General features: G+C 40.5%; 1 protein-coding gene across 2 annotated transcripts in view; it reads left to right on the top strand.

Annotated features, from left to right (window-relative positions):
• BZW2 (basic leucine zipper and W2 domains 2) overlaps positions 1-8,366 on the top strand; it is a 56,833-nt gene extending 48,467 nt beyond the window's left edge. For both annotated transcript variants that reach the window (XM_056484344.1, XM_056484343.1), the window contains exons 11-12: positions 6,177-6,299; positions 7,910-8,366. In XM_056484344.1, the coding sequence (XP_056340319.1) occupies positions 6,177-6,299; positions 7,910-7,938 (152 nt within the window). In that variant the 3' untranslated portion in view covers positions 7,939-8,366. The remainder of the gene's footprint in view (positions 1-6,176; positions 6,300-7,909) is intronic.
• Positions 8,367-25,006: the final 16,640 nt, after the last annotated feature.

Genomic DNA, 25,006 nt, shown 5'->3' with positions numbered 1-25,006 from the left:
ACTGTCCAGTCACTTCAAGTGCAGTTTAGTCATTGTATAAAACCAGTTCTAGAAAATATTTCTATAAACTTCTGGCAGATTTCAAAAGTAGATCAGAGCTTGGTTTTAAGAAGTGTTGAAAGTGCAAACCCTCTTAGCAGAAAGATTTTTCAGGGGTTTGGAGTTGGAGGTTTTTTTACTCACTCGCTGCCGGAAGGAGCTTTTCTTATTCTTCTTTTCCTGCCAATTTTTTGCAGGTGCTATAGTTTTGATGGATTTCATTTTTTATTGTGAAATTGACTTCTTCACAAGTTTATTCTGATCAGGTTGTCATAGAGACTAATGGTATTGCACTGCGTGTGATGGGTGGGTGCCTAACAGTTTGTTCTGACGTTCTTGCTATAAATAGCTAGAGGAGAAAAATCAGCAGGAGTAGGATCCTAATGTTGATCTTTGTTCACCCTGTTGAGTCCAGGTACATGTTCAAGGCAAATTAGTTCCAACTGTTAAAATAATTTCATGGTTTCAGGAGGCAGAAGGAAGTGAGTCATGTGGATTTATTTCTATCCTTCTTTCAATATAGCATGGCCTCAATGATAAATGAAAAAGCAATGCACCTTGTCCTTCTGCCCTCAAATTCTACAATTTGTAAATGCTATTAATGACCGTAGAACAACTTGAGGCTGCAAACTGCAGCAATCACTTGATTCAATTTTCTTTGGGAAAGAACATTTGCTGTGGACGTGGTGAATGAGAGGTGTAATTGCAGTGGACTCAGAACATAACTGATGGTCAAACCAGAAATAGTCTTGTGTAGGATTGCCTTCAGAACTTTTGTGGATTCATTACTGTGTTAGCCTGCAAGAGCAACCCTGACATTCCCAAAGCATTTAAAAATTAAAAAGAAAATAAATCACTGAATTGTATATTAAACTTAACATGATTGAAGAACCTAGTTCCCACCTACTCTGCTCACCCCACGTGCTCTTGTTCTCACTCTGGAGATTACTTGGGCAGGCTTGTTTGGAGGGCTGAGAAGACTTCAGCCTCAGCACTAGAGGTGCCACAATACTGTTTAGGATTCGTGTGATGTCTAGAGGAGTGTTTGGAGGTATGTATGGTCTGTCCAATGTGTGCAATATGTGCTGTACCTGTACTCGTGCTGGAATACCTGGGGCAGGTGTGCTGCAGCACCTGCCTCTGCCATCTGATGCAGTCATGTGGCAGCACGGCTGCCAGCCCCTCCTGGCCCCGTTTAGGCTGAAGCTGGGTCTGCCCTGTTTGACAGACCTGCTGCCTGCCTGACCTTACAGCCACTGTCGTAGAGCCCTTCTGGTTGCTGGATGCAGGGAGCATCAGCTCCATCTGATTTTGGTAGCTTTGGAGTTAAACAGTGTCCATTAGGTGAGGACATGCTATTTTGTCAACAGGAGAAGATTCTGGGAGCATTAGGCCATAAGCTCCTGTTTCTTCTACATGACTCTATTGAGCTTTAATGGCTCATGGTGTGGCTTGTGCAGTTCCTTGCTTCCTGCCTCTTCTTTGCTTCAGTGCTGGTAGATTTCACCCTTTCCTTCTCCCCAGTTCATATCTATCCACTAAAAACAAACTATCAAGTCTTCTTAGAGACATACACTTTATTTAGGTAACTTCCCAATGACAGCGTGTCTTTTGTTTCCTAATAGCTGAGGAAAAAATCTCCCTAAAGCTGTTACTGGCTGTGTCAGTGGTGAGGGAACAGCAGACAGCCTTGTTCCCCTTTCTCTTGTTCTTCAGTAATTATGTACAAGATCTGGAGAGGTTTCAGGGTCCCTAGTGAACTTCATCTAGTGACAGATAAAGGTATCTAAATATCTGTGAATGGGCAGATAAAAATGCAGCTTTGTGCCAGCATGAATGTGGACAGTTTGTTGCTTGTTACTCATTATGAGGGAGTGCTTCCTGGGCATAAAAATAGTCAGCAGTGATGGTAGGCACCTAATGCCAGTCACGCTTTGACTAATTTAGTTCTATGACTACTCTCATCAGCATGTCCAATATCTTGCATCTTAATGCTTTCCATATTTCCATTATGAAATAGCCTTTGGATTACTTTCCTGTGAGTTACCTGGAAATACCTAAACATGTTGACAGCTGGGGCTAATTAGCACCTAGAAGATCTTGAAAATCTTTGGTGTTGATTTTTTTATTTATTATTCTGTCTCTAAACAAGAAGGAACATCTGTTTTTTCCCCAATGTGAACCCAAGCTCTGTTTTCCCGTAAGTAGCAGCAGCTTCTTACCAGCTTGTAGGTATAATTACAAAAGCAGTTCCACAGCTGGTTAAAGCTTATTGGCAACATCATCATTATTATTTGTATTATAATTATTCTAGCCTTATGTTTCTGAGACAGTATAGAGAAAAATAAGCTGTCCAGTTCTATACTGATTCCCTATGATGTTGCTATGGTTATGATGTTGCTTCTCTGATTTTCACTTAAAGCCAGTACAATTGTTAATCTGACAGCTGCATTTGGACCAAGATCTAAAAGCCAGTTGCAAAATAAGAATTACTGAATTCTGAGAGGCACTCAGTAAGTTTGCTGGTTTCTTTGCTTGCATTGTAAGATGTATGTTGTTTGTTAGTTTTTTCTGTGTTGCAGTGTGTCCCTTATTTGTTGATAAAATAAGCACTATTGTTATTGGAATGCATATATATTTGTATATATATGTATATATCATATTCACCTGTTGATCCCCCTTCTTTTCTATTTATATCTGTCCTTGAAATTTCAAATGTAAAATCTTGACACTTGAAGTTAATGATTGTTTGTTTCACAAAGATCAGAATTTCATCCTTCGAACGAGAAGCACAAAGCCTCTGTGTACTTTTTCATTAGAATTCAAGACAGCATTTACAAAATACAAGAAGAAATAACTGATTGCTAGTACACGTGGAGTAGGACTCTGGTTTGAGGCATAATTAAGCCTCAGAGATATTCTTTTGCAGTACAGAAATACAGAAACCAAATGATGCAGACTGACAGAGATACTCAAAACTCTGCAGGAAACACTTAGATTAATGGAATCTTCAAGTTTCACTTCATCCAGGGTTTTTGTTTTTTGATGGATCACAATTATCTTTAAATATCTTCATTATTCAATTACTTTTTGTGGTACTTAATACAAAATTTTCCTGGGAAAAGCCCAAAACAAACCAGAAAGGCCCTAACTGTACTGTGAGTGACATTCCTTGCATTGAAAGAACTCTTGCCTGAAGGCTCTGTTCTCCCAGCTGAGTTAGCTGCAATAGAGTTGAGTTCTGCAGATTGATTGACTGTGTTGGCAGCTGCCAGGGTGTGCTTTTCCCTTTACTGCCTGTGGCTATGTGGTTTGAGTTAAAAGCAGAAGTTCACTTGAACCGGGTGATTGAGTGCAAAGCCGAAACCTGAACTTCAAGTAACTTTCCAGTTAACCCTGAAGAAAAGAGACTGGGCTGTTCAGTCTCCTCTGCAGCTTCTCCCTTTCATGAGGGACGTCCCTGGAGGCTCTGGCCGTGGGTGGTTTGAGTGGCAGTTGGCTGCACCTGCAGGAAAAGCAGCTCTGGGGCTGACATCACCTGGGACTGCAGTGAAAATGATGTGCACACGCCCACAAACCGCAGTGCTCAGCTTCAGCCATTAAAATATGTCTATAATCAACTACAATGAGGAATAACTATATATATACAAAATGAGTCATTCCCTTCATCCTCCTTCCATTTTCCCTTCCCACTGCTTCAAAGCAACTTAGAGGTATGATTAACTACACCCTGTCCTGCATGATTGTTGAATTGAGCATCTTTGTGCTGGTGGGAGAATGCCATCCCTTATGAGCACTGGAGGCATGAATGTATTACACATAATATTTCTTAGAAATTAAAGGAGTGTTGCAGTTGTCCTTTTTGTAGTTCAGAGCATTTTGTACTTCTCTGTTAGGGTAGGAGGTTTATTTCTATGGAGTTAAATACAGGCAAATTTTTCATCTTCCAGGCTGGTGAATGTTTTAATCTTTGAGGCACACTGTGAGACTACATACTGCTTTTATCAGATTGAGGTTTTGGGAAGGAAGGAAGAAATTGCACTTTCCCCTTTGGCAACAAAACCATCGAGCTTATGGGCTTCAAATAAAAAAAACAGACTTGAGTCCTATTACTTTTGAACTGAGCTATGTGCCTACCTGGAGGTGCTTCTTTGTACAGTATCATAATGTGACCTGTGATGCAGCAATGAGCTTCAGCACTTCTATACAGCTGCCTCATACTTGTGAGTGTCCACAGTGCCCCAGAGCTTGAGCTGGGAACAGGGTTGCTGTACTTCGGTTTTTTGGTTGGTTTTTTTTTTTTTTTTTTTTTTTTTTTTTTTGGTCTGAAATCTCTCCTGATTTTCTTTGCCTGTCCTTATGTGTCATACCCTGAATAATTTTGCAGATGTAGTTGTGTGAACTTAAGGGCACACACTTCTACATTAAACTGCAGGTTCATGAGTCCATGTGAAATATTTTCAGGTTTGCTAAATTAAAATCCAGACTCATTAAACACTGTAATGCCTTTGAGCTGCTGCTAAGGGCTATCAGCAAGTATTTAATGCAACATGTTCGAAACCTCTTTCTTGTTCCCAGCATTTCTGTAACATTGGAGAAAAAGTTAATTGTGGCAGGTTGTGATTTCAGGAAGATGGTGGATTTTGTGCCTGTTGTTGGTTCACTAAGCATGATTTATATGTACAATTTGTATGTAAAAGCCTAGAGCCAGCTCAGTCCCATTTTCCCTGTATTTTCTCAGCATTACTGTCAGCTGCAGTAAACTGCAGAAGAGGTTTTATTTTGGAAAAGTGCCTGAGAGACAAGGCAAATTTCCAGTCAGATGCACTTACTAAATTACTAGTTTTCAGGCAGATTTCACATTCAGTTACTTTTGAATGTTTTGGAATAGTTTTGATTAAGTTCAAACATATCCCTGGTTGCTTCCATGTGTTTATTATTCAACAGCATATGTGAAATGTGTCTCCTCTGTCTCATTTGATCAGATGCTTTGGGGTTTTAGTGTCATTTATTTCAGTTTGTCTTCTTCCCTTCCCTGCCACATCTGCTCTAACTTTAGGCTGAAGCAGAAGGTGATGGTCAGGGTCAGTGCCTTGGCAAGCAAATATCCAGTGGGTGGGACAGCACCAAGAAGCTCAGAGAAGCAGTGAAGTACATAAATGTGTTGATTTTGAGCAGGGAGGGTAGTTTGTTCAAAGACAAAAAGAATGGAAATTTTTATGAGGTGTAGAAAGCTGTCTTTAGTCTTTTTATAGAACAAATACAGTTTGATTTTTTTTTTTTTGTTGTTGTTGATGTTTGTTCTTGGCTCTTGTATTACATAATGCCAAAATACCATTGTGGATTCCAGATTTTGCCTCCACAGCCATCAATTACTGAGATGCTTGGCTGGATCACAGGAGCTTTGTCCTGGGGCTAGAGGTCTGTTGCTGGACCTAAATTTGCATATGTTGGTAACAATAAGTGTCCTTGCTATTTATTAGTATTTCTTTATTCTGAAATGTACTCAGCCTCATGTATGCTCACTGACAGCTATTTTGTTCCTGATGCTTGACATAAAAATGTCATCTGTGCTGTCCATCCAAGCCAATCCCTTAAAATGGGTGGTCTGAATAGTGACCTTAAAACTTAATAACTGAAAACAATATAAGACCTTTAGGGGGAAATGATTGCAAAAAATCCCTACTGGCTGTCTCTTAAGTGTTCAGTCAGGAGGTATCTGTCACTTCAGACTTCTAGAACTGTGCACAATTCTGTGATACAACAGCAAGAAAAAGCATGGTAATTCTTATTGTGGTAACTTCCAAGATGTGCAGGCTGATTATTTTATTTTTTTTTATCCAGCAATCTATGTGGTATATTTAAAACAGATGAATATAGAACTCTTCTTGACAGAAGCACAATATTTGATACTTTATTTTAAGCCTAATTCATTACACATTTTATTGTGTCTGGAACCCATTATATGCATCAAATATTCTGTATTTGTAGCCTAATATAGATCATGAAAAACTTGTTCCACTGCAATCATATTAGCTTTATGCTGCCTTTAAAAAATTCTTTCTCCTCTCATGTTCAAAATCTGCTAATCTCTAAAAAATAATTTTTTTTTTTACAAACACTGATCTGTATTTCAGCTGATGTTCTGAGTGAAGAAGCTATCCTCAAGTGGTATAAAGAAGCACATGTTGCTAAAGGCAAAAGTGTTTTTCTTGACCAGATGAAGAAATTTGTGGAGTGGCTGCAAAACGCTGAAGAAGGTATGAGTTCATTTGAAGAACTATGGTAGTCTCTTTGCAAAACAATTTTTTTTTTTTTTCACATTTTAGTTGTACCAAGATATGAAGTTTTCAGGACTCAAAATACGTAACAGCAGGCATGACAGTCTCAATTTTTTCCAGGCATGCCAAAACCTAACAACACTTGCTGCTTTATTAGTGATTATGGTGTCCCTGTGAAGACCTTTATTCATTGGTACCACTTGTCTATAGATAAACTCTTTTAGCTTCTGCAGGGAGGAACTCTGCACTGACAGCATCAAGTACCTTGGTGCTAACACCTGCAGCCGACCACTTTTCTATTTCAGTGCCTTTTTTGCTGTTGTCATGTTTAATGGCATATAGCATGAGCTTGCCTGTGCCCTGGCTGTTGAAACTGGCTTTAGCTGAATGGTCAGGTTAAGATTATGTGGTCTGTATTTGCTGCTTTAAAGTGGTTATTTAGAAGGGGAGCTAGTTTCTTTAGTCCCTAACTTGCTTTTCCTCATATTCTTGATAGGAAAATACTTCTACCGAATAAGTTATCTTTTTTTGCATGGAAGAAGACTTCCCCAGTAGTTGGAAATATAAATCCATGTGTAATAGATAGGGATAGAATTATCAGGGTTCACTTGCATCCGTTTAATACAATTAATTTTATAAACTTGGAAGGAATATGTACTAGTGACAAGGAACAGATAAAACTTAGCAGCAATTCACACATTCAGATAGCAGTATAAAAATGGCAGCTGCTTTCACGCTTGAGATTTTGGATGGACAAGCTTGGTCAAATTATGTTTCCCTCCTCCCCCCTCCTTTTAATTTTCTGCTTTATGCCTCAGTTGCTCTTTATTTTTATCCTTTCCTGCATGTCCCTTCTGCCAGATGTCCTTAATTACAAAGTCCAGTACAAACAGAGACAAAATGTTTCTGTAAGAACACGCAGACCATGTTTGCTCTCAGAAATCTGATCTATGGTGTAATATTTTTTGGCAGTGAGCCCTTTCCTGTCAGGTGAACACAGAAATGCAATATGATGCAAAGTAGCTTTAGGTTACAAAACCAGCATGTATTCCTGCTTATAGGTTACTACTACTACTTTTGCTTCTATTACTAAATGAACTATATCTTATGCTATAGAAATCATTAAAAAATTTGGTTTGTACATGTTTCACTTAGCCTTTCTGGATTGGCTGGATGGTGATGCTGATATTGATATTTGCAAAGCAAATAGTTTTAAGGGTGCTTCCTGGATGAGAGCAGTACAGTCTACTCATAGAGATTAGAAGAGTGAGCAAATAATGCTGATCCATTAAATTCAGCTACACATTGTGTGGCTCTGTAGATGAGGATCAGAATCATTCACAGCAACATGGTGAAAATTTTAGTGACTGATCTGTAAATGAAGAGTCCCACCATGGAGGGCAGCAGAGTAAACCATCTCCTGAAGCTGTGTTTGCTCTGCTTGACCTGCCAGCCTTTCCTAGGAAGTACTAGGCCTGGTGAAAATTTTCATTTTCATTTTGGAAGGATATATTGTTATTTTTATAGAATTATTCACATCAGTGTTCTTGTGCAACCTACATGAAGTGTTTTACTCTCTTCTCTTCTAGAGTCGGAGTCTGAAGGGGAGGAGAACTGAGGTGGTTCCACAAAGCACAGTCTCAATCTAGGTTAATGCCAAATGCGCTTGGGAATGCCATACTGTTCAAGCAAAGAGGCTTTACTTCAGTGTCATACAGAAAACTATAGACTAGACTTTCCTTTTGTTTAGAAGAATAAAGGTTTTTAATGGAGCCCTGAGGCATTAGATGCTTTACTTGGGACTCTACCTCTGGCTCAGTGTACACTAACTTAGGCAAAGACATTCAGCAAGGAGCCATATAGAAAAAGTGAAATGAAATACTTATGGACTCCTTTTTATTAACGGTCTTTTTCAGGTACTATGGTATATGAACACTCCAATTTCTGTTTATAGAACTGTTTGGTCTGTGTTTGTAGCTCAATATTGGCTTGTGTATGTGATTTGACACCACCACATTTTTTTGAATAAATGGCTTTTATATCTTAGTTTTGTGGTATTAGTGTGTATGTAAAAGTTTGAGCTTGCCAAAGTTTTTATGATTCTTCAAGTGAAAATTACACAAGAATGCCAACAGACCATTTTCATACTTCTTCCCCAAAAAATCAGCAGCTGTAGTTAACTGGTGTAGAGATCATTGTTAATCTTTATTCCCATCCTTACATACAACTTCAGACAGATTAACAATATTCCATAAAACAAATACTGATTCCTTCTGTTCCTTAATTCAAAGAAAATGTACAGGAATAAATCTGTGGAATCTCAATTTTGCAATTTATGCAAATGATATATAGGATAATGTGCTCTGCTCAGTTCAAACTACACTCAGTTACTGGTGATCGCTGAATTTTGAAAGAGAAATTGTCTCATTTTAGAAGACTTAGCTTCAAAATATGCATGACTAGAAGTCATTTCATGTGAAATCTGAAATTTATTTACATCAGGTTTAGAAAAGCCAGGCTTGTATTCTTACAGGGGAAAAGCATGACAAGGACATAATCAATTAATGAAGTGGTGTATTTTATCATTAGGAACCACTAGGCTAACAGACAGTACAGATTTTTCTGAGGGAAAGTCAACACTTCATATAAACCACAGATCATATGAGTGTGTCATGTCTCAGTGTGTATCTAGCTTTACTGTAAACAGCAGTTAGCAAGTGGAAATCAAGTGCTGTTGAGTGCCAGCTTTCCATCTAGTACAGCATTTATTTTCCTAACAGATATCGATCTTTGGAAGGGGAACTATGGCATGGTGATGTTTCCAGTAAGTTCAAGAAGACCAGAGCCAGTCATATTAAAAAGCAGAACTGATGCATTAGCAGCGTACTTTCCATTTTGGTCCTTGTTATTACAGAAAATAAATTTGCTGGGCATGAATATACATGCACAGAACTCTGCAGCTGTGACGTGGTAGTAGTGAGTCATTGATATGCAGCCACTATTGATTATTTATTTTGGTGTTCATAAACCCACTTTTCTGTATAATCTTAAAGTCTGGCTGATCTCAAAGGTGCCAATCTTTAGTGTGCAGAGATCCCAATCCCATTTCCCTGCAGTGAGCTGCCAGGGAGAGCCAGGCACGGCTGGCTGTGGGCTGGCTGGGCCATCTGCTGGAGACAGAAATCATCGGCTGCAAGAGCACTGCGAGGCCAAAGGCAGCAAGTCTGGGCTGCCTGCTGCAACTGTGCCCCCAGCACACTGCAGGTGCAAGCAGAGCTGAACGGATCCACTGCACTGAAGTTCAGGTGCCTCCAAGCCAGGGTTGCACCTGATGATCGTTTCAGGTCCCTGCCAAGTTGAGATATTCTGTGATTGCTGACACAGTTGTCCTAGCTCCATTTATAGACATTGTGTTGGAGGCAAATGGGTGTATTTAGCACAGGGCTGCTGGCCAAGTTGAGACTTGTGATTTGGAGCAGGGTGAGGAGTTGCACTCTGGGCTGACAGGAGTTGTTCACTTTTCAGTCAGGCCATGCCCAAAACCCAAACATCTTCTGTGTTCATATCATGCCTAATGTTGTAGCTCCTGGGAGCCCCTCTCAGCTTGCCCTCCCCCAGGAAAATTATTAGACACTAAGAGTTTCTGAATCTAGTTTTCAGGAATTTTTCCCACTTAATCTCTGAGATCAGTTTAGATGGGAACTTATATGTGCATTTTTTCATCCAGCATTTCACCTATATGCTGGTAGGTAGGGGCACATACAAATAGATCTGGTTTGCATCAGACTGAATGTCAGTACAAAAGCATGTAATGATAAGGTTTTTCAGGAAATTTGCAGATTAGAAGCTGGGCAGAGCTTTTGATGTGACTCCCTTCAGGCAAAGTGCCCTTCCCTTGAATCCATCAGAGAATTTCAGTTTAAAATGTTCCCAACCCAAGGCATTTCTTCAGCACAGCTCTTGAATTAGGGTTTCTTTGCTAGAGAAATCAAAGCTACATTCAGCACCAAATACATGCTTTAAATATGGAATCAGTTGTCTTGTAAAAATAAAAAGATACTTATAGACAATGTGCTTCACATAAGATATGGCATTCAATTTTGAAACTTCAATCTTAATGTCAGAACCATACGTCTTTTACTTTACAATAAATTGCAATAGGGTGCACTTTAAAATAGGGATTGCTGAATTTGAAGGTGATTCTTCTATTCTGGCCTCTCTCTTCTGAAATCATGCTGAGGTTTTAACTAAGAAAGCCAATTACATTGCTTTAAAACATTCTGGTGTACAAGTGCTCTCCAGGAGAGAGACCACATCATCCTTGGGATGCAACAGTGAGGTTTTACAGTGAGGTTGGTTAAAGCACTGGTTAGAAATCTGAAAGGGCTGACACCATTCCTATTTCTTGCTGCTCCAACTACCTAATTGCATTGCAGGCTTGTCTTACTATGCCAAGCCCTGTGCAGTCCACTGCAGTCAGTAATCCCACAGATCACAAACCATCATCGAGCTGATGCTCCCTGCATTGTTTTCAACAGCAATCTTGCTTCACCCTTACTGTGCTTTACCTGATAGTGATTTACCCCCAAGAAGGTGATGACCTGCTCTGCCAACATCCCCCTTTTCTGCTTGGCCAACACATCCCAAACCCAGCAGCCAGACCCGTGCCAAAAGCAGTTATGGAAAACTCGCCAACCTCATCCCTGTGGCAGCTGTAGGCTAGCTGAGCAAGGAAGGCATTTAACACCCAGAGAAACCAGCATGTACCAGGTGAGATTCTCCTGGGAGGGCTATGTAGGTGGTCTTGTGTGTGTGCACGATTAAGATTTTTCCACGGAAGTGGCTCTTCAAGTAATATAAAGCCATTTTCTCAAGTCTTTGGAAGCCTTCCTCCTCCCTGGTCCATTTAGTGACAAGGTAGTGTTAAACAATGCCTCATAAAAGGGTGGCTGTGGGAGTCACACACCCTTTAATGCTGCCATAATCCACAGTTTCAGAGGCAGAGCTCTGATCAGACCAAACACCCATCACTGACTGAGCAGCTCTGAGGGGCTGATGGTCTGGGCAATGTTGGAGACCCTGCCTCCCCACTCCAGGTAACACTCAGGTTGAGGGTGTCTGGTGCAGCTCTTCGTGGGGCTCCCACTCCCAGCACAGCTCCCCTGAGGTGATGCCTGGGTCAGGGCACTGACAAGCAGCTTTGGTATTTTATTAGCAGCAGTAAAAAAGCTTCTTTGTGCCTGTATTTGAGCAGCACAGCTTTATTTCAGGGCAGCTTGTGCACTTCAGCAATGACAAGCCAGCACTTCAAGGCAAGCAGGGGCAAGTAAAGGTGGCCCAATCCCTTACATTCACTAATGTAAGGGTGGAGGGTTGCTGAACTCTGACTTTTGCTTTGAACCCCTTTCTCAAAATGTGACCTACCAGAACCAGCTGGTTCAGCCTAGAGAGGTTGCAGATGGGGGGCACATGGTCAATCAGTCATGCCAGGTTTGTCTGAACAGCATTTGGAGAATAAAACCCGTTGCTCCCAAGCATGCCCTTAACTGAGGCACTGGTAAATTCTATGTGCCTGGTAATTCTAACAGGTCCCTTCTGGCATCTCAAAGGCTTTTAAACGCCTGTCATGTTCATGGACAAGAATAACTACCTTTAAAATCACATTTGCACTTAAAAACAGTGATTATCTAAAATAAGTCTTGTGGGCTGAGACAAACCAGTCCTTTCTCAGAAAGAGCCACAGATAATGTTACATGAGTTTAATTGCAGCAACCATTCAGCTCTCGCTGGATTAGTGCTGGTTATTAAGGACCAAAATTAGGACAAGTTACATAAGTATATATTTTCCAAAAAAAGCCACATCTTTTGATTTTGAAGGGGGAAAAAAGTAAGGGTTGACTTCTTCCACTTTTCCACCAGGCTTTTGGTTTTGTTCTTGCTATGATATTTTAAGCAAAAGCTAGTTCTTGCTCCTTACCAGCCACATGGGCCTTTTTAGCTTCATGTAAATGAAAACAAATCCCAGGAGGGGAAGTTATGCCAACACCTGCAGAAGACACAATTCAGGCAGGTGAGCACTCCTGGGCTGTGCAGGTAACTTATATTTGGTCCATGTCACAGAGCCACTGCACTGGTGTCCTGGATGACTAAAATAGCTCACTTGCTATTTTTTCTTGGCAGGAATCCGATTAACACCATGGTGACAGCCTCAGTTCCTCCCACAGAGGCCTGTAGCTGATGTCATGCCACATACCAGCAGGGGGTCAGGTGCTCCTTTCCAGTTCACCAACATTATTCCCTGATAAGAAGTCCTGAGCTTACAAAACCTCAGGAACTTCAGCAGGAGCTGTGCAGGTTGGAGTCCCACCTCACCATGATTCCCTGCTGCCCTGGGGCCCCAGAGGCCATGCTGGGAGAGCAGTGAGGAGATCCAGATTAGGAGAGTGAAGGGTACGTGCTTGTTTTCCTGCTGCTTGTCCCACACTTACGCAGGAAATGCACTTGTCATCTCAGTCATCAGCAAGCAGCACCCCACGCATGGCTCTGCTCTGCAGACATGCAGGACATGTCCCCCACCATGGGAGAGGCACTTCTGGACTGTGTATGCCAAGATCCATCATCTCCAAGTCAGCACTAGGAGAGGATAGTGCTGGAGGGAAGAGGACAGTGCTGGAGCTGCTAATACAACACGGCTGCAGACTGACAGGTAACATTTTGGCACTTGGATCTGTCCCTCCCATGGCTCATGGCCATGGCTCATGGCTCCCATGGTCAGTTGCCTCAGCCCAAGTGTCTCATAGAAGAGTTTAATGTTATCAATTGCTTACTGTATCCTACACTCACCACAGCTCTTCTGCTGATGGTGTTACAAGATTCAAGTGTCTGCTTCCATGCTCTGCACACTCTTCACCCAACAGGACTGCAGGGAAACTGCAAACTGCTCTGGAGTGTCACCAGCAGGGAGAAACACAGCCTGAACACCACATTTCCCTGATTTAGGAGCCTACAAGAATAAAATATATATATATATATATATATATATATTCAATCCACAGTGAACAGAAGACTGTATCATGTCAACTTCATAACAAGAAGATACATTTGTGTTGCAGTCTCTCAAAGTGCATCAGTTGCCTGAGATTTTTCTGTTTATTTTTCTCTGATGAAATGGGATATAATAATAATGCTGGGATATTTGCATAACACTGGCAGCCATAAATTATGCTAGAAGAAATAACAAAACAGTATTGTTGATGTATCCCAGGATATGATCAAAATAAGGTTTTTAGCCAGACATATGTTATTAAACCCACTTGTCTAGCTGGGAAAAATCAATAAGCTTTCAATTACATTTCCTTCCCCAGGTCCAAAATAGAAGCAGCAACCTTGAAAAAATAAAAACCAACTGAGAAAAACTAATCTAAAATTTAGTTAGATCTGTATTAGTAAGACCACCCAAAAGAAAATAGATGGTATGTGTGATACTGAAGGAGATTCTAAAGGGAAGTAAGAAGGCAGATAATTTACAGTTTGTGGAATAAATAGGACAGTCAGTGAAAGAAAAGGTAAAAAATTGTCACAGAATCTTTCTCTTTTACTGATGACATAGACAGAGAAAGTGAATTTATCATGAGGCTTGCTGCCCATCCATACATCAACTCTGTTCCTTTCAGTCCCTACGATCCAGGCCCTTTGCATAACAGCAATGCTAAGATGTCTTCTGAAAGAGCCGGAGATGACACTCTACTTCCACAACCAGAAATTTTTCTGGTCTAAAGAAATGGAAGCAGTGGAAGACCTGGAAGATTATATTTTTCCCACCTTTTGAAAATAAACCCCAGTTTTCTGTGATCAAGACAATGGTATTCTGGGATTAATAGAAACTACTTTATACATAATTATTATTATTTATTATTATTATTATCATTATTATCATTATTATTATCACAAATAGTTTTTGTATCTTCTGCATTTTGCTTTAAGAAATTAATGAATCCAGAAAACTGAACCTGTAAACAGTTCTAGAAGAACCCATTAATGCTGATTTCTAATCAAAGGGTATCTAATCCTGTATCCAGCTGAGAAAGCCCTGATTTCTCTCTCCCATCACAAACCACATTTAATTCAATAAATCCAACATGGAAATGTCTTTTGCTCCCAGACAGATCACCTTTCACTTACTGTGGTTTCTCACCTTCCTCAACCTCACAGATTGGCCTAGATTTTCAGAAAGACTAGGAAAGCATTTTGCCACACTCAGCTCAGTTTCTGGACCTGCAGTCAGAGCTGTCTGCTCTCCCATGCTGCTGGAGAGCCTGTGCAGAGACACGACCTGCAGCCCCTCGCTTGGAGGAAGGAAAGAAGATCCTCCTTTCCCAGGGGCTGAGGCAGGCTCCAAGGCCATCGCTTCAGCCCCTCTTGGTGTCCCTCCAGCTGGCACACAGCCTCCCTGCCGGGCCCAGGGGTGAACCACATCTGGCACAGTTCCGCTGCTCCTCGGGGAAATGCGCGACGAGGACTAAAATAATCACAGCACCACAATCATAGGGATGCAGTCCCTGGAGATCCCAAAGAGGCCAGAAGCTTGTCAGGGGAAATGCCAGCAAACACTCCAAAGACAGAAAGAGAGAGAGAGAGAGAGAGAGAGAGAGAGAGAGAAAGAGAGAAAGAGAGAAAGAGAGAAGTAGCAGTCCCAAGAGAAGTATAGGACACAAAAATCAGGACAGAAAGATAATTCAGAATACCTGCATCATTCAAGGTCATGTGTGGTCCCAAACAGCACTTATGTAACACTCCCTTGTGTTGCCCCTCTTAGAGTCACACCAGATCCCTGTTACTGATGAGCAGAGAGTGCTTTATTTCTGTTTTTTTTTCCTATTTCATCTCTTAACAGCATTTTGTGCATAATCACAACCACAGTTCTCTTTACATCTTTTTTTTGTTTTTTTTTTTTTTTTGTGGAGGTGAGTTTTATTATTTTTATAATAACTGGCTATAATTTAGCGATTTTTGTAGCATTTGTGTCATATTTATGTTATAATTTAGTGGCTGTCATAGCAATTAATTTCTTTACTAAGAAACTTTCTTGAAAGAGCAGCTCATAGTAATCCTTTAAACTGAAGGATTCTTCAGGCAAAATGCAGCTCAGATGATACAGGCACACATCTGGATGATTTATTTAAACTGAATAAAACTATCCTCCCTTCAGCTACTAAAAAACCAAACTTGTTTATGCTTTGCCTGTGTGCAACTTCACCTTTATGCATTACTGAACTTGAGTAGGATGGATTAAATGCAAGAATCAGATGCAGGCAAGAAGAATCAGCATGGATAAATCAAAGACATGGGTATATTTACTAAAGAAGTCTGAAAGCAACTGGTTCTCATGACCCTAAACTCCAAATGGCTTCAACAGGGTGTGGGAGAGGTCTGAAAGCTGCATGGGCAACTGACTGAGGAGAAACACATGGTGGTGCTGATGCTGCAAAGCAGCCCTGGAGTTTTAATGTGAAAAAAGCACAGAGGAGAAGTGTGGTTTTCTGGGGAACACTAACCCTCAGAGAGGAAGCAAAAGGACAGCATCTTCCCATATCAAAGGAAGAATCCACTAGGGACAATATTAATAGTATGGAAAGGAACCTAAATGTAAACTAGAGGAAAAGCACAAAAGCATGGCCTTCTGCAAACATAATAGGCAGCATAGCAACAACCTGCCAGTCCTGCAACAGTGGGAGGTCTGAATCATGCTGTAGATGACATTTAAGCTGGAATTTTGTTTCCATACAGAAATTCATGTTAACTTTTCTCACCAGAAGTCACTTAAAATATCAGGAACCCAGAGATATTCTGAATTCCCAAGGGGTTTTAGTCCAACCCATAAAATGGAAGAATCCAGATAACCCCCCAAGAGGAACAAGATTCTCTCATCACAGTCAGAGACACCTTCCTGTTTGGAGAAGCTGTTTGGAGACAGTATCATTATATTACTGAGCCACCTCTCACCAAGCACTTTTTACTGCTGTGCTAGTCTGTAAGGGACAGAAATGTATTCTTCAGAGGCAAAAAACCCCCATGAAATCATCCAGCTCAGGAAAATAATATTAAATAGATAAAGTGATAAAGCATTGTGAAAAAAACCCTGACTGCCAAATAAAAATATCAAGTGTGCTCTACTCCTCAAATGCAGAGGTTCTTTGGTTAGTGCAGCATTCAGTTAGTGAAGGTCACATGTCTTTGACACAAGAGTGTCAAATAAAATAATGAAATTAAGAACTGTCTTAGTAGTTAAGGATTTAACCAGTATTTGGAGTAAATCCTTTAAGAGATCTTCTTTGTTCTGTCAGACCTGTGACCTTACTGCCCTTTGATTCAGAAATGGAGATGACACTTAAGGAAGACATTAAGATGCCTGTAAATGCTGTATGGATTCTGACAGCAGAGACTTAGCAGGGTGAAGTGGTCTCAGCCCCAACATAGGTAAAGCAATGAGAAGCCAGTAAGAGACCTGAGATCCATTCCTTTCTTTCTCAAAGAAAAACTTCTTTGCAGCCACAGCCAGAATTGAGACAAGAAACAAACCCTGGCCTGCTGGTGCTAAGAAGAGGGCCATTGTTGGAACCCTGGTCACTGAGAATTTTAGACTTTCTGTGCTGATAGGCACTGACCCCCAGAACATTGCATTTGACCAGAGGCCTTTGAGTAGGCTTCCAATATTGAACAATAAAACTAGAATTATAGGTGTGTAGTTTGAATAGAAGTGTGTAATATCACATAGTGGAAAACTTGTTAGTTTAAAGTTTTAGAATATAGTAGTATATAAAAAGCAAGATGGAAGTTTTAGGGCAGAAGCTAGTCCTTCTTCGTCTTCTTCATGAGTTTGGGTAATATTGTGTAATTGAATAAAAAAGTTAGCATTGTGGGCCACAAGTGGTTGGTTACTAAGTTAAAAATGAAAATAATTTAAGTAGCATTTCTTAATTAAAGAGTTAATCCTTAAAAGACCTTGTAGGAAAAAAAAAATACAGCTCCATTTTTCAGTTTAACTTGAAGTGCTGTACAACTCACAGTTTGTAAGACTATAATAATAATTAAAACCAATAAACATCTAAATCCAAACATAAAAGTACCATCTTTAATCCCAACTCTAACAAAAAAAAAAAAAGTGCATCAGGCCATAAAGTCTGTCCCACTTCTGTCAGCCTGCTTCTATCATCACTTGTAATACCTGAGAGCAATCTTTTATCCCTCACGCCAGCAATCCCACTGAATGGGTGCAAGGCAGGACCACAGTGCACCCAGAGGTGCCAGTGCTCCACATCTCTCCACTCCTAACATGACTGACTGCTTGCTCTCCCTAAACCATGGAAAAAACATTTCCTGGGGAAAGCAGCCTTTAAGAGCACCTTATTCAGAATATGTATTAATTTAAGGCTGGATCCTCTAAAAAGATTGGTTCATATTTAAAATGGTTTCCTACTGCTGTAGCAGCCTTTTTTCCCATCAGCACCCCAGTTACTGCTTTGTCAGCTGCTGTGTCTGTCTTGGTGGCATCAAAAGGAAGCAGCACCAGGTGTACTGCCAGCTGCCAGGACTTGGGCTGCTCTACAGAAACTGTGCCATTGAGTTCCAATACATGTCTAGGAGAAAAGCCACTCCTGTGGCAACAGGCTGGCAGCTTCCCAAGCTGCCATCTCTCACCCACACACAGAAGGTGGAAATAAAACACAAGATGGTGTCAAAAACACTTTCCAGCTGATAGTAGGAAGTAAACTAATTATTAACTATATTAAAATCCACCATCATTTAAAATTGTCTGCAGAATAAAGTTTAGATTTACCTTTAGAGTTGCTTAGATTTCAGTGTGCATTCTGTAAAGCACAGAATGCAAATACTCTTTTTTAGGAATCTTTACTTACTTTCTTTTAAAAAAAAAGTAGAACTGTATAAAACCCAATTTATTCTTCCTTCATTCCTAACTGTTATCATTCCTAACTGCTTCTCTTACCCTCTTGCAGAAAGGTTCTTGATCCATGTGAAGTACACAATTAAATGGAAACTGTATTAACACATTGGCAGAACACTTCTCTTTGTGTAAACTGCACAGTAAAAAACAATTGCATATAAAAAAAATTAAACCAAAGCTAATACCTGGCCAATTAATATAAAACCATTTTAACTGATGGCAATCTTGATCAGCACCGACAGAAACCCACAGTTTCAAAAGGGCAAACCCTAAAGTGGATTGCAGCTGGGAAGCCAGGCAGTAAAAAGAGACAAATCTTGTGAAGCCAAGAAGAAACTTTGATGAAAGATAAGCCATGATCTATCAGCTTTATTTTTCTTTTACAGAAACTGTACCAAGACAATTTGACTGGCAGAAAATTCCTGTGTGCTTAAGGGATTAATTACTTATTGCAGATACCAGTATCTGACTGTCAGCTTGTGCCATCTCCCTAATGCAGATGTTTGGGCACTGATAGCAAAAAGCACTGGCAGTAGACTCCATAAGCAGCTAACTTGTGGGATAAAATAAGAAACCAAGTTTAAATATGTAAGCCCATATACTGCTTAGCTTACATAAAGCCAGAAATGCACTCCACACATACAAAAATGGGCTGATTTTTGCAGTGATATGTGTGCCACTGCACTGGAGCTGGATTTATAATAGCTCAAGAGCAAAGCAGAGAATTCAGAATAAGCATGAGACTTCAAGGTTTCACTGTCAAACCCTGGGTTATCATCTGACACTTCAAGTAACAAACAAGGTTTGTTTCTTCTATTTCCATGTTACTAGATACCCATTCTGCTGTTAGTGTTATCTGCTTGCAAGAAGACTACTGGAAAATAAAGAGCTGTTCCTATAGATGAACATACTCCTGAGCACTCTTGTTGCTTTAAATTTTTATGTGAGGACCTGGTACACTTTCAGTGCAGTCAAGGGAAAAGACCTGATGATGAAGTTGCTTCCCAGCTTGTCCCCAGCTTGCACACAGATGATGGGGGTGATGCAGCAGAACTGGCTGGCAGCAGCAGGTTGTTTTCCTAACTAAAGAGCCACAGCTTTTTCTATATGCTCCTCACGCATGCTCAGAAGTGCTGAATTCACATTACTGGCAGCTCACAGCTATAGGTCTTCTGTTTGCAAGAATAGAATCTAGGCTACTCTAATGAGATATTTTAAAGATGACTTGCTAGAGGCATATAGCATTATCACTGAACCGACTGCTTCAAAATGTATGTCACGTGTCTAAATTTAGTTATGACACTGGTTTAAGATTTGATCTTAGGAAAAAAATTGGTTCTTTAGATTTAACTTCTGAATTTTGAGCCATTTATTGTTCATGATTTCAAGGTTTTGCTCATAACCAAACTGTCTATTTCTGAAAAGTTCTTACCTCACCAAAGGAGCACAGCAGCTAACTTTACCACAGCTAAGCCACACTAATAGAGGAGGGTGAGAACACTGGCTGTGCTTTACAGAAACCACAGAAAGAAATAACAGATTCACCAGAACTTGGCATTCTGTCTTTCTCTTTGCCCTGTGAATTTGTTTCACCGAGGGATTGCTGATTTGGATGAAATGTCTCTATCTCTCTCTCTGTTCTGTTCTTTAGCAGGATATCAAAGAAAAGTACCAGTCATGATATCACAGGGAAGAAAATTACTGTTCTGGCTCCTGGACAAATGACGTAGGAATGACAATGAAACTGTCTTTATTTAGTCTACATAGAAGGTTGGGGGTAGATCTTACTGCAGTCTTCCACTCCAGAAACTGGAAGACTCTTCTAAATCCAGAAAGGAGTTAGAATGAAGACAAAGCCAAACCTCTCAATTGGCCCAGCAAAAGAGCAAGACGACAGCCACAAGTTGCAACAAGGTTAATTCTGATAATGGAAAGGTTTTCACTGTGAGAGTACTCAACCACTGGAACAAGGTGATGTTGCCCTTCATCCTTAGAGACATTCAATATCTGACTGCACGTCTCTGGGAAAACTGCTTTGGCTTTCGAGCTGAATGCTGGATCAGCCCCCAGGAGTCCCCTCCAACCTGTGTTCTCCATGCTTCAGTGACAGGCACAACACAGCTCATCACACAGCTCACGTGCACAGGAGAACAGTGACACAGCCAACACACACCTGGTGATGATCACTTAGCAAATCAACTTACATCAGAACCTTGGTGCTCAAATTTCCTTTGTGTCGCCCAGCTTTTCTCCCCACCCCTATGCCTCCACCATACAAGGTCCTGGACAAACCACCCTCTTCTGTTCTGCTCTGTATTTATACAGGCTTAGGATTTCTGCTTCTTTTCTGGGAAGTCTCCCAGGGAATCACCTGGAAGGGGATTCAGCAGATAGCATCCATTTTCCCTTGAAAAGGTAGTATTTATCACCAGAATGTGATAAATAGGAACTCTTTGGGATGCAATGGTAATGAGATTCCACAGCAGACATAACATAAACCCAATAAAACCTGCAATTAATCTGAAAGCTATTTACTCTCTTTACAGCTTACACTCCAGTGTTAGTCCACAAGCATTAAAATGTCCTGTTCATTACAGAGTTATTAACTTATATTTGCTGTTGAAGTTTGCTGGGTTTGTTTCAGACCTGAAGAATAGATGTGGCAGTGGGTCAGGTACCAGCATGTTGCCATGATCCCCTTCCCATGGAAACAAAGAATGATAGACACAGTCTCTGAAAGGCTACTTTCCTGCTAGTTATCCACCTCTCCAGAGAGACACACAAGTACACTATACATAACAGGCCAAGTAAGTCTGGATTTTGCCTGTAGCTGCTTCTGCTTGAGTAAGTCTCCCTTCTAGGTAGTTTCCTAACAGCAATTTAACTTCCCAGACTCAATCCAAGAGCTTTATGCCACTTGGATTCTGGTCAGAAAGTTTGTCAAAGAATACACTCATTATCTGTCTGTCCAAGAGCAAAGATGAACAAACCATTATTTCCTTTGTAGCCACTTGTTAGATTTATTAAACTGAACAGAAGCTATGTCTTTGTGCTTTTGGAGGAGCTAATTTCTGACCTAGTTGTGGGTTGCCCTAGCCACAGTACTTAAGCGGCCTATTTTCCTGTCCTAATTTCCCTTTCTCTGTCTACAATGCTTCACTTCACCCAAACAGTTTTGGGATAAAAATCCCAAACAGTTCTCTACATTTTTTTTTTTTCCCTGCAGAGAAGATTCTCCAATCCAAAGAACATAGACAAATTTATTCTGTATGCCAGGCTTGCCTCTCCACAGTGTCTGGCTCGTAGTGATCACTAACAAGAATCAGCACCACAACACCTTGCATGTCAACCTGTAAGACAGCAAAGATCCATGCAACAGCTCCACCCTCTCATGCTACTCCTCACTGCCTAGTGCCAGAAAGGGCTTCTTTAAGGTTGGCAATGGAATGGCACAAGTGCAGTAGCACTGCTGGGAATTGGTTTTGTTCCAGGAAGCAGGGAGAATTTCATGACTGCAAGCAAGCAGCACAGCGCAGCCAGTTCATTACTAACACCTCAGGAAATAACTGGGGTATGTCCACAGGATATTTGCGCTGAATTTGAGAAAAAAAAAATCTTGATTGTTACAGCAGATAACATTTAAAGTGTATGTTTAATTGATTCCATATGTTCAGTCATAGGTTACTGACAACTAAGGTGACTGACTAACGTGACTCAATAACTGAGGCAGTTCAGGTGACTCAGATGACTCAGATTTTCCTGCCCACTGACACAAGAAATGAGTGGACATTGGAAACTCTGCATCCATGGAGGAATACGATCGATGATAAACAGCATTTTACTTCACAGACTTTCTTGACAGATTCTACATTCATCACCAAATTTCAGCCATGCTTAACTGGCATGGGAACATGCTTTAATGGTCAACTGCCAAGGAAGGATAAGCACTTTATTTACTCCAAGTAAACCCAGCTGAAACCCTGTCTTGTTGGGCGTACGCACTGTTCACCTCAAGACTAACATCTAAATATGTCAACTGTACACAATAAATACTACTCCTGGAAACGCCTGGCTTTCTTAAACCCTATTTTCCCCCTCCCTGATTTTGATGTGCATGAGAGACTTTATACAAATGAGGGGAAGAAAAATGACTTTACAAGACAAAGAGTGAAATGAAATACCTAAAGTGCTGTGAACGACTTATTGTAAACCTGGGAAAAATAAAGTGATAAAAATCATTTTCTGCAAACAATGTTTCACTCACAACATTTTAGACACCCCGTAATAGCAGAGAGTAACAAAAAAGGTCACACTGTCTTAATTTTAAGACAGCAGTATACACTTTAGGAGAACTTTGTACATACTTGAGCCTTCACTTTTCAAATTCATGCCTCAGAAGTGTCACAGACCTTTAGATTTCAATCACACCATAGCTAACAGAAACCAGTGTGCCCACATGAGACCACAGCCTACAGAAACAGAACAGATTTACCTATGAGCTGAGTTTTCATTTAGTGTGTTTCAGTAACAGGCTTCATGCAGCAATCCTCCAGAGAACAATCCAGATGATGTGAGCTTACTGGGAAATCAATAGTAAACTACCCAAACAGCTTCATTTTAAGCTTTTCAGACTAGTAAGAATTGTGCCAGCATTGAGCCCCAGTAACTCCGTGTTTCCATCCCCTCTCCCTTTGCACAAGCATTTACTTTTTGTACTGTCTTGTAAGTGCACGTCAGCAGCATTACAAGTGCCCAGGGTACTCTCCCCCCACTGCAGTTTCCCATGAAAGAAAATCTAATGCACACTGTTTGTAGCTCCTCCTGCTGCCAGCAGCGCCACTGAAACACACCACAGAAGGGCAGGAGAACAAAGAGTGTGCAAGGAAGCGGAGAATAAGCACCAGAAAGACAAAAAAAGGGAGGAAAGAAAAGGAAAAAGGCGTATTCTGCTCTTGGTTATGTCCAGCAGCTCTGGATTTGTGCAACAGAATGGGAGTGCAGAATTTATCCCCTATAAAGACAAAGGCTGAGAAGACAAATACCTAGGATCCTCACTTGGACCAGGTACTTAATCTTAAAAAAATATCAAAGTATCACTATCTATATTTTCCCTAAAAAGAAGGACAGATTTCCCTCCAGCTGCAGGAGAGTCTTTTCAAAACCAGCAAGTCATAATAAGCCATTTAAAAGAATTGAGCCAATTTAGTTCTAGCCAGAATACAAGCTAAGTAGTGAAGCCTGATGTGAAATGGGAGCACAGACACACTCCTGACCACCATCAGAAATTACAGACAACATAGCCGACTGCTGTATCACCAAAAGTGTTATTTTAAATCCAAACCATATTATTCCAAGTTTGTACTACAGCTTGTGAACAAAATTGGAAGGGGAATGGAGGAAGGAGCCCTGCTGCATTTGTCATAGATCTATTTACGTAACTGGAGCCTTTGAGTGCTTACATCAGCTGAACTATGCCCCAGAGTTTATGGTCAGAGGTGGGTATGAACCACGTTGCATCACACGTGGTTAGATGCCTACCTGAGCATGAAGCAGTGAACATGTAAAAGGTACTTCCCAACCCCAGCAGGCTGTGGGAGCTGGGTTCTTTAATAAGAAACACCAGCATTAATTAAGAAAGTGGTGGTACAGCTTTTAATAATTAATAGTGAAAGAGATCTTCTAAAAAGACGAGCAGTGGATGATCGTATTGAATAATTCAGCACTATAACCAAAGCAACAATGGCACAGTAACTTTAGATGTTAGCATTTGCAACAAAATCCAACAAAAACATTTGATATGCTGATGGCTGCCTGTGTTCAGGAAAGGGCATACATCCAAAATACACTTTCCTATCAAGTGGACAATTTCTGAAACCGGTCTTTACAATAAAATATTAGGCTGCTAGTAAAATTAGCTGAAACAAGTGACTTTACACTGGGTTTATGCTTTCAGAGTTGAGCCCGAAGGATCAGAAGCATGGGCCAGTAACGGCAATAGCTCCAGTCAGTAAATCTGCATATTCAACAAGACAAATAAGCCACAACATTAAGTCAGTTTAATTATCAGAGAAAAAAAATCTCAACATATTTTTAATGCTTTGTGTAATTTCACAAAGGTCCAGCAGCAGTGATGTCAAGTTTAGAACCAAACATAAAGCTTCAGCAGCTGTTGAGCATTCAGATTTAATTTGTGGTCACAAATAATGCAGAATCTGAATTAGTTGTCTGTCTAGCAGCTGGAAGGTGGATATATACATCAACAGAAAAGCAACAGGTCTTTGTTACTGCATGAGAAAAAAACCCCCAGTGTATTGTATTTAAGAGAAGTCTAGCAAAATACCAAGGAGCATGGAAAAAAGATGCTTAAAACTAAAAAGAAAAGATCTGAGTGACAGACTAGGAAAGACAAAGTGTGCTGCTGTTCACTGTCTCACTGCTGGCAAGGATTATTCGCCTGCTGGGGCTTCCTTAGGAGATGAAGGTCAGCCAAATTACAGAAAAACCCACTTTCTGAATTTCCTCCCTGAACTGTTTTGATGACAAGTTCCTATTAAGAATTGTCATGAATTCATCAGAGAATAGATGCAGCTTCCTTTGCTTACTAGGAATTGATCAACACATCAAAACCTGATAAAGTAAAACTACAGTGCCACGTACCCTTACAGACATCCCAAGGGAGGAACAAGAATGTCCTTGTTTCTTTGTGAAGCCCAGGAAAAAAGAT

Source organism: Oenanthe melanoleuca, chromosome 2 (assembly GCF_029582105.1).
Source record: "Oenanthe melanoleuca isolate GR-GAL-2019-014 chromosome 2, OMel1.0, whole genome shotgun sequence".
Taxonomy (NCBI): domain Eukaryota; kingdom Metazoa; phylum Chordata; class Aves; order Passeriformes; family Muscicapidae; genus Oenanthe; species Oenanthe melanoleuca.
Note: the sequence above shows the minus strand (reverse complement) of the source record. Positions and strands in the feature narration are given on the sequence as shown.